This window comes from Dermacentor andersoni, chromosome 2 (assembly GCF_023375885.2).
Source record: "Dermacentor andersoni chromosome 2, qqDerAnde1_hic_scaffold, whole genome shotgun sequence".
NCBI lineage: Eukaryota > Metazoa > Arthropoda > Arachnida > Ixodida > Ixodidae > Dermacentor > Dermacentor andersoni.
The window spans coordinates 15,454,972-15,469,813 of record NC_092815.1 but is presented as its reverse complement, the minus strand read 5'-3'; the positions used below and the strand labels follow the sequence as shown (position 1 = coordinate 15,469,813).

Sequence of the window (14,842 nt, the reverse complement as noted above, 5' to 3'; positions counted from 1 at the left end):
CTGCTAACCAATTTTTCAGACACATTGTTCAGACCTGCACGGTTATTTGATGTTCCTAGTGGCACTGCCACCAGGAATGTGCCATGTTTGCGATGTCGCAAACATGGCAGCCATGAACAAAGTTCTCACTACGTCGACTCAGGGCGCTGAACCGAAACTTTCATTGCCATCTGTGGACATTGCAAAGCCATGGTGGTTAGGCCTAGCAGCCTAGGCCAAACCACATCTGTGTATAGCTGTGGCAAAGATGCGCCAGCCTTGCGTCTTCTTTCTCGAAAACTCTGTCATGCTATGTTACACTGATAACATGCATGCTGTTAGTGACCTGGAAGTACTGAGGTGCAGAAACAAAGGAATGAAAGGTAAGCAGGATGGCTGATGATTATTGTTGGGGGACAAGATAAGTTCCGTGTCACATGTACGTACACTTCTGACCTCAATTGGAGCTGATCTGGATCGGATTTCTTGCTCACAATCAACAATGGTGACTGCTACACGGTTTAAAGATATGGATGAGTTATTATTGTCTGCTTATCTTCTGCAGCTTTCAGAGCTGCAGAATGCCTTTGCTACAAATGCAAATTTGCAAAATGTGGTTAAATTTGGACAATATTTCAGTTTTACAGCTTACTATTGCTGATAAAAATGTTCTTAAATGTTTTTTATTGAGCTGCCTTCACTTTTTGTTTTTAGCATGTTAAGAACACTGCACTAGAGGGTGCAGACGTCAGCAGGCGATCGCGATCAAGAAAGATGATCGCGATTCACGGATTGCAATCGGGATCTGACAGTGACCATGTAGGAGCACACGGATCCGGATCAAACTTAATCTGGATTGTCCCGATCGCGATCAGAAGTGCACGTGTGACAACGGTATTAGAGTGCGCAGCCTCTTCCATGTCTGGAGAATCATAAGGGGACTGTACTCAGCAAAGAGTAATTGTAAATGGCACATTTGGGATGGGCATGTGGTGTTTTTGACCAGCAGTTTGGCTTGGTTGGACCACAGGTGGCGAGCTAATGTGCTGATCACGTGTGATCGCTTGGTTGTATATTAGCAATGGTGTGAAACGTATGTATGTAATTTATTGTTCCCATGCCTTGTATCGACATGGCAAGCTGCAGACGGGCAATTAAAATCGGCCAGAGACTCTTTACTGGCCCATCGGAGGCAACATAATTGTGATTTTTTTTCATTGGTATCAGCATATATGTTTATAGCAAGCGTTGGATATAACAAAGGTATTTTCATGTTAGATTCAATTTTATTATAACGAGGTTCGACTGTATTTCCCATTAGTGTGACTTTGCTGTGATCTATAATTAACAAGCATTTCTTCTTCTTCAGTGCAATGTGTTCTCTTTCTGCTCTTGTAGGCTCTGAAAAAGATAGATTAATTAAATTAATTTTTTACAAGGTTAAAAACACAAACAGTGCCATTATTCTTACTGCTATTATGCTAGTGTTGTTTTGCAGCGCTTGGTGACAGATAATGTTGAAGCTGAATCAAGGTGAAAGGTGGTGATGGCCACGCAAAAGAAGATACGAAACTACTGGAAGAAGACAAACACTGAGTTGTATGAACAAGGACTTGTGTGAAAGACTGTCTTATGCACCTGCCACATGGGCACAGAAAAATGGCATTAACTTCCTAATGCCTTAAGGTTTAATGTCATTTGTATGGTGCCACATGGGTAAATCAAATGACATTCGCCTTAATGCCATTCCTCACCGAAGGTGTTCGCCAGAACTCATTCCACTGAGAAATGCGTACTCTCGACACCATAGCTTGCTCAGTGTGGTTTACTTAAATTATTTGAAACGACATCACATTTAGCTGGAAACAAATGTTTCAGGTGTTTAAGGCATACAGCACACATAAACAAGCACATGATGTTTTATATCAAGCAAAAGAACAACAACAAAGAAACAAACAAACACATTAGAAGAGATACTCCCCGCGTGCGATCTCCAACGGCTGAAACCTTCTCAGGACTTCAATAAAGTTCTTGACTGACTAACTGAGAAGAGATGCTGTTGCAAGCAGAGTCATGTTAAATGTTGGCAAGAAGCATGAAGGAAGGAAAAAAGATAGGAGAGAGCGTATTGCAACGCGATTGAAGCCAAACCTGTCGGCCCAACACGTGATCACACGTGAAAGTGTGCAGTTGGTTTTAGTGTTCCCTCTCTGCAGGCAGGGCCACAGCAGGGCAGCTGAATAAGTATGCATAGAATAAAAACTACTGGCATAGCTACTGGGAACCAAGGAGTTTATATACCAACTGGGAACCAAATGTCTCAGGAAATCTCTATTCTTGCTCCGTGATGTCGCCGCAAGAGATCACGTGTTGGGCCACCACTGTGGCTTCATGAAGTGTTGACTTGCTAAGGCTGGCTGCATGACGTAGTGCTCCCTCTTATTTTTTCCTTCCTTCATGACAACAAGGATGATTTCATCGCCATTGTGTTTCGTTGGTTGCAACGTTGTAAAAGACAGCAACAAACTAAAGCTAGCAGCATCATAGTATGCTTATTTCTTCATTTGAAGGCAGATTAAACTTTAAATGCATTTTTATCTTTCTATTATTAACCCAAAATTGCTCACTTCAGAAGACCCTGTTATCAACATCATCAGGCCAAATGTCATTAAATTTGGACATGTGGCAGCTTCGCCAAAAAAAAAAAATTTCCTTCAAGAATTTGAGACCTTAACTACTGAATGCCATATTCTGTGCCCATGTGGCACGGGTATTAGTCTTCTTTTATGTGGTCAGTATAATTTTTCTTACCTGTTTGTGACAATGGCTTATTGTGATCAGACCAAATGCCATCAGGTTTAACTAATGTGGAAGCTAACATACCTTTTCCATTTTCATGCGCACAGATGCTACTGCGGCGAGGTTCAGACGTGACACGCAGCTCTGTGCAGAAGAGTGTATGTGTGCTGAGCCGATTGCCACTGTACGGAGTCATACAAGCCAAGTTGCAGCTGGTAACTCATGCTTACTTTGAAGAGCGAGACTTTAGCCAGGTGGCGCTCCTCAAGGAAACATACCAAAACTTGAATGCCCTGCTCTCGTCCGACATGATGCATGGGGGACAGCCCTACCTGGGTAAGGCACATGCTACTTGACGTGACTTGCTTCATGCTGCTTGTGTCTTGTGTTAGGAAGGCTAGTGGTATGCATTATATGAGTTGGTAGCAGTGAGTGCTCCAAACAATCAGTAAAGCAATGTTCATTCATAGTCCATGGCCATTAATATGATTAATGATTGTAGTGTTTGGTATCGATCAGAATATGCATGAGTACCTTGTGAAAGCTTAGAAAATGGATTTAACTGTATTTGAAGCTTAGAACGACAGAAAGCTGAGCTCGTTGGTAAGGAATCGTAATGCAAAGAAGGGGTAAGGTGTGCAGACACAAACACAAGAGAAGAGAAGTGGACAACACAAACGCCAGCGTTCATGTTGTCCACTTCTCTTCTCTTGTGCCCGTGTCTGCACGCCTTACCCCTTTTTTGCATTAACTATATTTGTTGGGAAATTTATGTCCTGTATGCTAAAACATGCATGCATGAAATAACTCACAAAAAATTTTTTTTTTATATCAGCATACTGCTGTAACCTTGTGTATTTTCTGCAGGACTGTCCTCACGTGACCTGATTTTGCATTTCAAGCACAAGGCTGTTCTGCTCTTCAAGCTGCTCCTTTTGGAACGTAAGGTGAGTTGACGGGAAGCCGAGTACATTTGCCGGAGCACTTACTTAGAGTGTGGAAACAGTGTGCTGCAAAGCAGCTTTACAACAAAAACGACCACTACAATTGCAGTATGCAGAAGACACAAAGAGAAAACATTAAGTCTCAGTGGGTGAGCTACACCTGCTGCAAGAATGTTGTGTTGCAGGATCCCATGCTGGCTAGCCATTCCCACCATTTTAGGTAGTATACATAATGCTGTCAATGTTTTCTTTTTGTTATTCAGGTGCTTTTTTACAAGACGCCCGTCAAAGATCTCTGCTCCACTATTCTCACTCTCTGTTCTCTGTTTCCCGGTGAGTGTTCATTATGCAATGTATAGTTAAGATTTTAAATTCTTGTATTGCTTGTAGTCATTGTCACATTTGCTTTTGCTAATTAAGCTGTTTGAGTCATACTGCCACATCTGTGTGGTTTTGCTTCTGACTGAAGATCTCGTTCTGCAAAGTGTTCTCTTTAACGTGTTACCACTCTTGCATGAGACCTATTTGCTGGATCAGAAGCATTGTGAATGTCTTGACGCGGTAGAGAGTTCAGCCCATCATTATCAGACTGTGCACACCTCAATGCAAGCATCACTAGTAGCCCTGTAATTTATGATGAATGTATATAATAAGTAATAGCCAGACCTGATTTGATTCGACCATGACCGATGATGCTTGCCACTGCCATCACTTAAGTGTTGCTTTTCAACCTGTGCACAGATTTGCTTAATAAATAGTTCTGCACTGCTCAATAATTTTTTTTGTGTGCTTCAGCTTGTGTGCTGTTGCGACTCACCGAAAGTGCTATGACAGTGTTCCTCAGCGATTCCCTGACTGTTTTGCAAAAAGATAGAGAGAAGAGTTGCGTATACTGAACCACCTGTGAACCTGGAGATGGGCATTTTGTTTCCTAAACATACTGCTTATCTTATGTTCAGTTATGGGCCATCGGCATGGTCAGGCCTGCTAGTTTCAACATTGTTTTCATAAATTGTATATGGGAATGGAGATTAGCACTGAAATGAGATTAAGTCCTGAATTCAGTTATAGACTGTGCTGCAGTATTACAGTGCTACTTTGCACTGCCTGTTTTCAAGAAATTGAGATTATTTGATTATTTTATATGAATGGTCATTAAGGTATGTTTTGTTTGGTTTCTGAAGCAAATTGTGCAAAATTTTTGATTACATGGGAATGTAGGTAACAGTGTTTGAACTCACTAATGAATGAGGTAATTGTAGTATGGATATTTGCTGTAATAAAAATTTTAAATAGTGTCTTAAGTAAACTGTTGAAGGCTTACTGTTTTCTTAGATTTGCTATATGAAATAAATGCAATTATATTTTAGGAAGGGGCTGGTAATTCATGAATATAGAAATTGAATAACGTTATATGAATAAATTAAACAATTCACTAGTAGTCCTTTTTCTAAAAGCAGCAGACATTGAATTAACTGTTTTAAAAGGGAAAGACAAACACCATTTAATTTAAACTGTAGACTGCATAGAAAGCTAAACTGTTGGTAATATGAAAGGCATGTTCTCTTGTAATGCCTTCTCGGCATTTGTCATGCTGCAGCTTTTACTGCTTTAACACAGCATCATAGAGAGGAAATACACATGAGAATAATAGCAAGTGTTGTGTTAAAAAAACAACAACAACTTAGGTACAGGCACAGATACTTTTAGCACAAGAACACTTGGCAAAGGGCTGTCCTTTCTGATATCACAGCAACTGAGTGACCATATGTGACATGAAAAATGGGCATGGTGCAGTGGTACAAGCCACTGAGAGAGGAGAACTTATAGGCGGCATCTGGTGCTTAGTAATGTAAATTTGCAGCATTGTACTTGAAATGGACAGTCGTGTTCTTTATCCACCAGGTGATGCCACTGATGAGTATTAGCCACTGGATGAGATGGGCTTCAAGTTGTAGAGTGCACTTGAAGTTTGCCGTTTATTCTAACTTAGGGTGTCGCTTGCCCATGCCTAGAAGTGGCAAAGATTGCTTGCTCCATGCCTTTTTTAAGTAAACAACCTGGGAATGTACGGAGCATCCTGTGAGTTTGTTCTGTGTGGCTTTTGTAACTTGTGATGAACAGTGGTGTAAAACAATGGATGTTGTTGGAGCCAATATTTCCACTAGTTGACTTGTCATATCAGGACAGCAGGTGTTTTCCTTAGCAGCCCTTATGTATATGCATAGCTCACTCTTCCTTAACCTCAATGAGGGAGGAAGAGAAGAACAAGCTGGTGCATAGAGTAAGGCAAAGGAATTCAAGATGTTCAGAAAAAAAAAGAAGGGTTGTGCTAGTGGTAGAAAAGTTAGGTATACTGCTGCTGGTGCTTGCAAGAAATAGGGGGGACAGAAAAGGACCTGCACACGTAACCAGGCATCGTCAGTCTTGCTGTCTGTCATGTATGTGTGTGCAGGCATGCTGGAGCAAGGTCTGGAGGAATGCGCCTGCACAGCTGGCCTGCGGCAACTGAGCTCTGAGCTGCATCCCGAAGAACATGATTTCCTTGAAGTCCACTTGAGTCACTCACCTAGCGAGCTGAAGCAGAGCCTGGACACGCTTGCCTCGGAGAAGAACAGGCATGGTTGAGACTGCTTTTCTGCATCAGGCTTTTCATCAGCTTCATTTTGATTTGTTTATTTGCTTGCGTCGAAAATTTGTGCTGCACAACCGAGACTCAATGTGTAGTTGCTGTAGATAACTTCAATGCACCTGTAACCTTGTATACTTTAGAATTTCCAAATGTTCTGAAGAACAATTTCTTTAGGTGGCTCACACTGAACGAGATTCTGATGCACTCTTATTTGCGAAGCCCAGGCCACCTGATCCATCTTCAGATCAGGTCTAGGAAATGTTCAGGGCGTCTACCAACCGGGCAAACCGGGAATTCTCAGGGATTTTGAGCAGTCTGGAAAAACTCAGGGAAAACTCAGGGAATTTCTGCCTCTATCAGGGAAACTTGTCAGTAGTTTTACTGAAAGGGAACGAAAGTCGCGGTTATGCTGGCTCGAGTAACAGAGAGGAATAGTAACAAATGGTCTTGATGCCGCGTCGTCGGCTGTAGGAGTTGCCAGAGTGCAGTCAACGAGCGAGTTTCCGGATGCCAGATAATTCGGACGGCTTCGCGGCCCCACTACGCACCACATGGAGTCAATCTAAAGAATGTCTGAAATTTCGGATGCAAGAACCCTTCGCCGTCACATTTTCCGTGTTTTTTGTTGTATCCGCAGGCCCGAAACGGCATTAAGAAAAGCCACAACCGCCGCCATTTTGATAACCTCGGCGCCTCGAACCGGCACACTCGCACGCAGATCCGCTGGCAGCCGTAATCACCACCGCGGCAATGCTAGGCCTAGCTGATTTGAGGTTCGGTATTAAGGTTCTTGCTGTTCTGTGCCGTGTTTTTCGTTGAAAGAATTCGCTGCTGTCAGCAATGGCACCCACACCGCCTTTGTGGTCATTGCGATTGGCTTTGAAGTTCGGAAAGCACGGCGCGTTGCATAATGCCGGTTCCTCAAACTCAGCTTCGCTTCATTACAGCAACGTTACGTTGTGAAGCATAACAAGGGTGTGAAGGGGCAACTGTTACGGGACACAGTATGTATTCCTTGACTATTTGCAACTTTCACACTTGGTGACGCCGGCGTGCGGCGGCGGCGGCAGGAAACAATCGAAAGATTATACTCGCCGCTGGCTGCCGCCTGTTCGCGTAGCGTATTGGTGTTGTCTACACTTTTCTTTCACTTTTAGTTGATGTTTTATCGCGTTCAAAGCTCCCGTAGGATGCTGAAAAACACTTAACATGCTCAGAATGAGCAAACGTAGAAGTAACCGTATTTGCTGCGTGCCGCAATGCAAAAGTTATGCGGTAGGTGATGTGAGCCTTCACTCATTCCCACCAGCTCCGTCCATGAGGAAGAAATTGATTATTAAGCTGCGGATTGGCAAAGCTGTCACAGAAGCGATGAAGGTTTGCAGTACACACTTCATGCCAGAGGACTTTTTTTGGAAAACGACAGATGAGTGACGATTACGAGTACTCGAAATCGCGAATAGATGCACCTCCATAAATACGCAGGCATAGCACTATATTATGCACAGGGAAAGAAATAATGCGCAATCTTAACTCAAATGTGTTGTAGGATGATTGATGCCTGTGTTCTTGCCACTCATGCCCTTGCGGCTACGTTGGAGTGCAAACATTCTCCGTTAAGCCTTGTACCTGCTTCAAAGAGATGAGTTTCTCATTTGTGCATCAAAGTAAAGTGACGCAGGTGTAGAAGGACCTAGAACTCATGCTTGTTGTCGTCTGCCACTTCGATGCGCGGCTGCAACGTGTGCACAGGCGCACATGACTGCACTCGTAAGGTAACAAATCCTAGTCCAACAAATGTTAAACTACTGTGCAGTGTTCGCATAGCGAATCCTCAGCTGATTCGCGTGTATATTATTTTATATTTTATACAGATAACTGGAAGAATGAAGCGAGCATTGCCGCGGACCGGTAAATATCGACTATGTATCGCTTGATCTGTCTATACGCAAGACGTGGCAGGACTGATGCAGGCTGTAAAACTACCGCAAGACTGTAGCTTGCACAGCACGCATAAAGTACAATAACTAAATTACAAGGGTGAACGGCTATCGTATTAGCTTGCAAAAGCAGTCAGATATGGTTTTTTGTTTACTTCTCATGTTCAACATCCAGCTTTGTGAACATGGGCAGGGATAACTAGACAAGAAATTTTCGCTCACAAAACGCTGCTTTAAGGCTGCTTTTCACGACGCGTTGATTTAAAGAAGTTGGGTCGCGCAACACCAGGAAGATTTTTTTTCTTGACACGGTGGCTTATTCAAGCGGTCCAAGTAACAACTTGCAGAGAGCACCACACCGTATAAAAGGTCATGTTACCCGTTCAAAGCGGTCGAATTAATAGAATAGCAAAAAGGAAACACGGTCCCTTCTCTTTATAACACCATAGCAGTAAAGCTGAAACCACAGCTCGTGTGGTTGGCTTTGAAGTCGCGAAGTTTGCATGCAAAGGCCTTCAACAGTCAGGGACGTCGACGTGCACGCTTTTATGCCGCAGCACACAAGATGACCAGCGTTTAGGACTTCCTCGCCTTCAAGCAGGCTTCGTATCCTGCATTCTGCTCGCCCAATATGAGCCATTACGCAGTCTAACGACTGCAGGTGTGTAAACTGAAGTGACATTTGAACATGACGACCCGAAACAACATGTCATCGAGCAAGACAACCGCAGCACTGCACCGACTGCTCTAGTTCTTAATCACTCAGACAGCCATGTTGGATTTAAGGTGACGCCCCCTATAGGCCGTGAAAGTTGCGAATACACACGTGCACCAGCCATCTCCTGTCACAGTACGAGCACCTATATGCCTAATAAGTGTACTGGCAGGCCTTCAGATCTTTTTCGGGCATGCCTGTGGCGATTTGAGCCCTTAAGGGCTGTAAAAGACATGCATTCATTTTTTCGGACGTTTTCGCGGCCCCTATGGAGTCCGAAAAATCGTACGCTGACTGTACTATTCAAGAGGATGCTTCAAATAGTCCGTGTGGCGAACGCGCAGCCGAAGGAGAATAAGAAGACATAGGACATACGCATTGAGCAATGAACGGAAAAGGAAGCATTCCGCCGTTTTTTTTTTGAAGGAGAGCCTGCACTCTAAAAGCGAAGTGTTGGCTCACGCCGAAATGCAGGTGTCCCTCATCCAAGCAAAAAAACTCTTTAAGAACAGTGAAATGCAACACTGACGTGTTTTGCACGGGCTGAGAGTAGATCAGGACAGTTGAGGTTGACTTCCCAGCTGTTGCGAGAGAATCTCACTTGTGATAAAGTTCAGCCTCATACCATTTAGCTTGCTATCAGTTGATAGAAATAGCTCATATTTGAGAATGTTCGACTCAATTTGCAATGGGTTTTACTATTTCTTTCGAAGATATTTTATTCGCTGTGCATTTTACTAACCCCTCCCTTCTGTTTTCTTTTTGAATAAAGTAAACACTACCCCTTACTATTCAAACTGGGTTACGTTGTTTTTTATTTTTTAACATGCTTACTAGAGAGTGACACCATTGGGCGACATGATGTAGGGAGCCCGTCTTGACATAAAACAAAGTTCTAAGTCACTCAGGTAATATTGCAAAGGCACTCGGGGAAAACCTGGAAAACTCAGGGAATTTGGAATTGTCAACTTGGTAAACACCCTGAAAGTTAAGCCATGGTATTTTGGTATTGGGCTTGTCAAGCTGCCCCATGAACTCATCTGTAGCCTAGGAATCCAGGCTGTGTAAAAACCTGTACAAGTTTAACTGTAAGAAATGGCAGGAGCACTTTGAATGTTGCTTAACTGTTATATTGAAAACTGCTGCAGCTCTTATCACTTTGGCAGAGAAATTTTGTTCTATTGCTGTGATACAAGTTCTTTAAGTGTTGCAGGCGGTTCCCTGAGGCGGAGCCTCGGAGAACCCAATTGAGGATAAAGCCATTTGTTGCAAAAGGCACACAAAACTTTTAATGCAACTAGTGTGGAAAGAAACACATAAAATAAATATCCAATGAAACATTCACAACAAGAAATAACATACAATCAGAGCTATGAAAGTACCAACGGCACTTGAGTTAGGGGCAGACTATGAATGTGAGCGCATGCAACAGTTCGACGCGGAGGGGCGGAGATGAGGCGGTGAAAGAAGTGGCATTGGTTGCACCACAGCGTTGATGTTGTTGATGGATGAGCCAACGACCAGAGCATGGCAGCTCTGGCTTGGAGAGGGGACGCAGACGGCTTGGTGGTACGGGAAGATGGTGGCGTTCTGGCCAGGCAGCTGGGCACAAACTCGGGCCCATAGCCTGACTGCTCGCACTCTATCCGCGGGCACAGAAGTTCGCTGGCCTTGGGTAGCAGTCCGTGCTTGGGAAGAGCAGCGACACCTGAGAACAGGTTGGCAGGATGCCCTGGTTAGGTGAAGTCCTGGAGGCTCGGGTCCGAAACCCAACAGCCTGTCTTCAGCTCCTGGTCCCGTGGCTGCTCTTCACCCTTGCATCACTTTCTGGAACTCTCCCTCTCTTCTGCCAGTGCGCCTCATTTTTCTGCCCCTTTGGTCCATTCATCTCTTCCGGATTGGGGATCCTTGGGTCTCGGTGTTCACCGACAATTGACCCCTGGAAGCTCTGCGGACTTCCTGATTGGATCACTTTCCTTTTGTTTTTTGTTTTCTTGCGCTGTGTGTTCTCCTGCCTGATGCTCTTTGATGTCATCGTCTTCCACTCAGCACGGCATTCACCTCCACACAAGCAATCTTTGTTGTCCTCTTCTTTCTCTTCTTCCACCATGGCACTGTCTCATGAACTTCTCACATCACAACTCCATTGCCCAAAAATCTGCAATGATACCTGGAACAAGATGGGCAGTGTTCACATTTTGAACTGTTATTTATGCACAGTGCTAGGTCATGCTGTTTGGAGCTATAATGCTACCTTTATGCATTTAGTCCAGTCCATCCTTGTCCTGCCCTTAAAGTTTGAGAAAGGCAAGTGTTAAAATCAAACCACAGTTTACTTGGCAGGCAATGACAGTGTGTGATTACAGTACTGAGTTACGCTGCCCAACATACACTAAAATACAAGAACATTCTTTTAGAATGTTGATTTTACGATAAATCTGGTCAGAGTCACACAGCATGGTATATGTTTAGATAAAGACGCAAAAGGTAACAACTTTCAATCCTTTTGCAGAGCAAGAAATGCCTCAAGCATATGGTTTGTGATTACATCCCTAAATTTCTAGATTGGCTTCTAACTCTGGCAAATGCTAAGTGTTTGCTAGAAGCTGTGTGACTAGTTGTTTCTTTGGTTCCCTGTGAATTCTTTCTTGCTGTTCTTTCTCCTTTGTCCAATTCGTGCAATTGTCTTGCATTATTCTCTCATTCTCTAAAGATGCTGAAGAGGCAGTGGTGTCAGCGATATAATCTTTCACTACAAATGCTTTTCGTGTGTGGGACCTCAGGAAAAAACTAAATTTCTTGCCACCAACACATCCATATTTGAATTTACGTATGCAGTTAATACTTTGCCATATGTGCACTACATTGTCCACCACTGTTCCTGCTTCATAAACAATGCCAGACTATCCAGTGTGCCTTAAATAGACTGGACAATCAGCTTTTTACCCAGGCAAAGGCCCTGGTAGCCTGGCCTCACAGCTCACTAGTCTAGAAAGCCACACAGGTTCTTCTCATGAAGGCGACAGATTTGAGTGCCCACTCGTGGACATACTGCACCTTGTCTAGTGCGCGTGATTGATCGGAACTCTCATCTTCTCTGTCTTTCATCTCCCCATCCATCTCCTTATATGTGTGGTAGCAAACTGGGCAAATCGGGTGTTCCTGCCTTTCCTCCCCTCTCTGGCTAATTTAAATTTCAGCTTGTGTGGTGTAGCCACGAGGAAATTTCACTTTTTTTTGTGAATTCTGTGCCTCAAAAGATTTTGCTTAATTATGATGCATGCTTTCAAAGCCTTCTGTCGATTGTGTGGACGACAAGCACTGATGTATGCAAAATATTGGCACTACATTTGAGAGTTGTTTAAAAGCCTTTCAGCTATTGCTGGTTGCTTCTAAAGTGGTTCTTAATTCTATCTTTAGGGAAAAAGATTCCAGCTCAGAAGGTCCAATGAGAGAAGAGCAGGTGCACTCACCCGAAGACTTGAGTCTGCTGTCCAAGACAATTCGGAACTCAGAGTCTAAATGCCTGGCCAAGCGAGCCGAGTCATTTGAAAATGCAACAGATGATGTTAAGCCATTGCCTGTCAGCCAAAAAGATTCTGATGAGAAGAAAGAGAAGACTGAAGCACCACGGCTCTCCTTGGGTTCTGTTGGCAAGGAGTTAATCAGCAAGATTCTGCCAGTGAGCCTTGGAGACATCCCATACCTGAATAGGGTCACCGATGATGCTGTGTTTGAAGAAGAGGACAAACTTGTGTCTGAAATAGATGAGCTCCTAGACTCAGATCCCAAAGAAAAGACGGAAATGAGGCAAGTGACTGCATTTGCACTGCTTTAATAGGTTTGCCAGTTTTGCGTGGTAGCCTTAGTCGTGCGAGACTCATGCATGCACTGAAATTTGTTGACAGCCCATTTTTAGAATGTGGTACTTGTAAAATGAAATTTTTTCTTGTAATTTGTAGCAGCTATGTCTTCGTACAATCTGTCAGCAAGTGGAACAAGGGCCAAGGTTTTCATAGAAAAAAAATTATGCAGATCCCGCACACTGTGGGAATTGATGTAAGCGAAGCTTTCTGTGCTATTTGCTTTGATTTACGATAATTAGCGGTGATGTTGACGGCAAATGTTTCATTTCTTCAACGTTTTGTCCAACGCAAGAGTGGTGAGTTGATGTTAAACGTTAGCTTGCATGCAACATTGCTGTTTGTCTGCATAGTACGCAAAATACAAAGGGAGAGGTGTTTGCTTGAGAAAGAAAGGAAAGAAAAAGTGGAGAAGGAAAGGCAGGGAGGCTAACCAGTTTAGCTCAACCAGTTTGCTACCCTACACATGGGAGCGGGATGGGGGGGAGGAAAGATGGGGAAGAGAGAGAGAGCACATAGCACAGCACACACATCACCAATTAGAGTCATCACTCTGCGTGGTACGTGATACCACTGTCACTGCCGCTTGTCCAATCCAGTCTCTTTAAAAAAAAAAAAACGAAGTAGTCCCTTCGTCGCCTTCAGCTGTGATGTCTTCTGTCGGCGACATGAGGCGTTGTTGTGTGCCAAATTTCATAACCTCCAAGAGGGTTGAGCATTGTCATTGCCTCGCATGGCACATCGCATCGTGGCAGAAGCATTAAACTTAAATTGGATTATGGGGCTGTACATGCCAAAACCACAATCTGATTATGAGGCATGCCGTAGTGGTGCTTAATTTTGTCATAAATATTGTGCTTAATTTTGGCACTGTTGTGTTCTTTAACGCGTCCCTAAATCAAAATGCAGGAGTGTTTTTTATTCCTCCCCTGTCTGAATGCAGCTGCCTCGGTCAAATCTGCGACCTCGAGCAATGCCATAGCTGCAAAGCTATTGCAGCGGGCACAAAAGTGTTGATTTGACTTGCGACCACTTCCGTTGTGTCGCCTAGACTTTGCGGTGTATTTTAATTAATGTGGCTCTGCTTCTGCACACCCTGCATAAGTTGTCCGCTAGACATACTTGCAAGGTTTTATTCTTCAGAAATAGCAGAAATGCACTGTACCATACTTCGAACTTAAGTTTATCCAGAATTTCCTTCCCTTCTCATGTCTCCTTTTGCCTATCCCCCCCCCCCATCTTCTATTTGTATGGGAACTGCGAATGAAGAGTGGCAAGGCCGGCTCTACCCATTCTCTGCCTCCTCTCTACCCTTCTCTCTTCCATTCGATCTAGCTTCCCTCTGGACTTGCACGTTGGTAGAAAGGTAAGGCCTTGCGGAGGGTCACGGATAATTACAGCTGTCAAGAGGCTAATGGGGCGACAACCCTGGAACTCCAGAGGGCATTGTACACGTTCGACGCAGTGCGGTCCAAACAAGTTCCTTGTGTCTCTTTTCTTCTCTGCCACGCTCCTTCTATGTATTCTCACTCTGAACCACTCTCTGACCCGTACGGTGTGCCGGACAGCAGTAGCCACAGCAGAAGCAGTAGCAGTGGGAAAGTCGAAGCAAAAGGCAAAAAAAGCTTCGCTTTAAAATCTTGTTGAATCAGGTTAACTGATGATCTCAGAGTTTCTTATATAAGGTTACCAAACACTCCTCAGAGTCTGGTGTGCATGTAGCTGTGAACACCAAAATGAATGTGTGTAGTTCTGTTCCACCTCTTGACTGCTGAAGCACTATGAACCACTTGTTTGTTCAGCTGTTTGCCCTAGCATGTGTTCTTTTTTCATTATTTTGGCATGTACTGCTATAATAAATGCGCTGCTACAATTATGCCCTTGCTTTGGTATTCCATTGAATCTGCTGCCTATGACCAAGAATAACAGTGCTTCTTAAAGCTTCTTGAAATTGATGGGTTTCCCAAGAA

At 43.7% G+C, this 14,842-nt stretch overlaps 1 protein-coding gene across 4 annotated transcripts in view; it reads left to right on the top strand.

Moving 5' to 3' along the window:
• LOC126542930 (late secretory pathway protein AVL9 homolog) overlaps nucleotides 1-14,842 on the top strand; it is a 55,092-nt gene that overhangs the window by 13,774 nt on the left and 26,476 nt on the right. For all 4 annotated transcript variants that reach the window (XM_055077503.2, XM_055077501.2, XM_050190044.3 and 1 more), the window contains exons 4-8: nucleotides 2,886-3,114; nucleotides 3,646-3,725; nucleotides 3,986-4,055; nucleotides 6,178-6,340; nucleotides 12,430-12,819. In XM_055077503.2, the coding sequence (XP_054933478.1) occupies nucleotides 2,886-3,114; nucleotides 3,646-3,725; nucleotides 3,986-4,055; nucleotides 6,178-6,340; nucleotides 12,430-12,819 (932 nt within the window). The remainder of the gene's footprint in view (nucleotides 1-2,885; nucleotides 3,115-3,645; nucleotides 3,726-3,985; nucleotides 4,056-6,177; nucleotides 6,341-12,429; nucleotides 12,820-14,842) is intronic.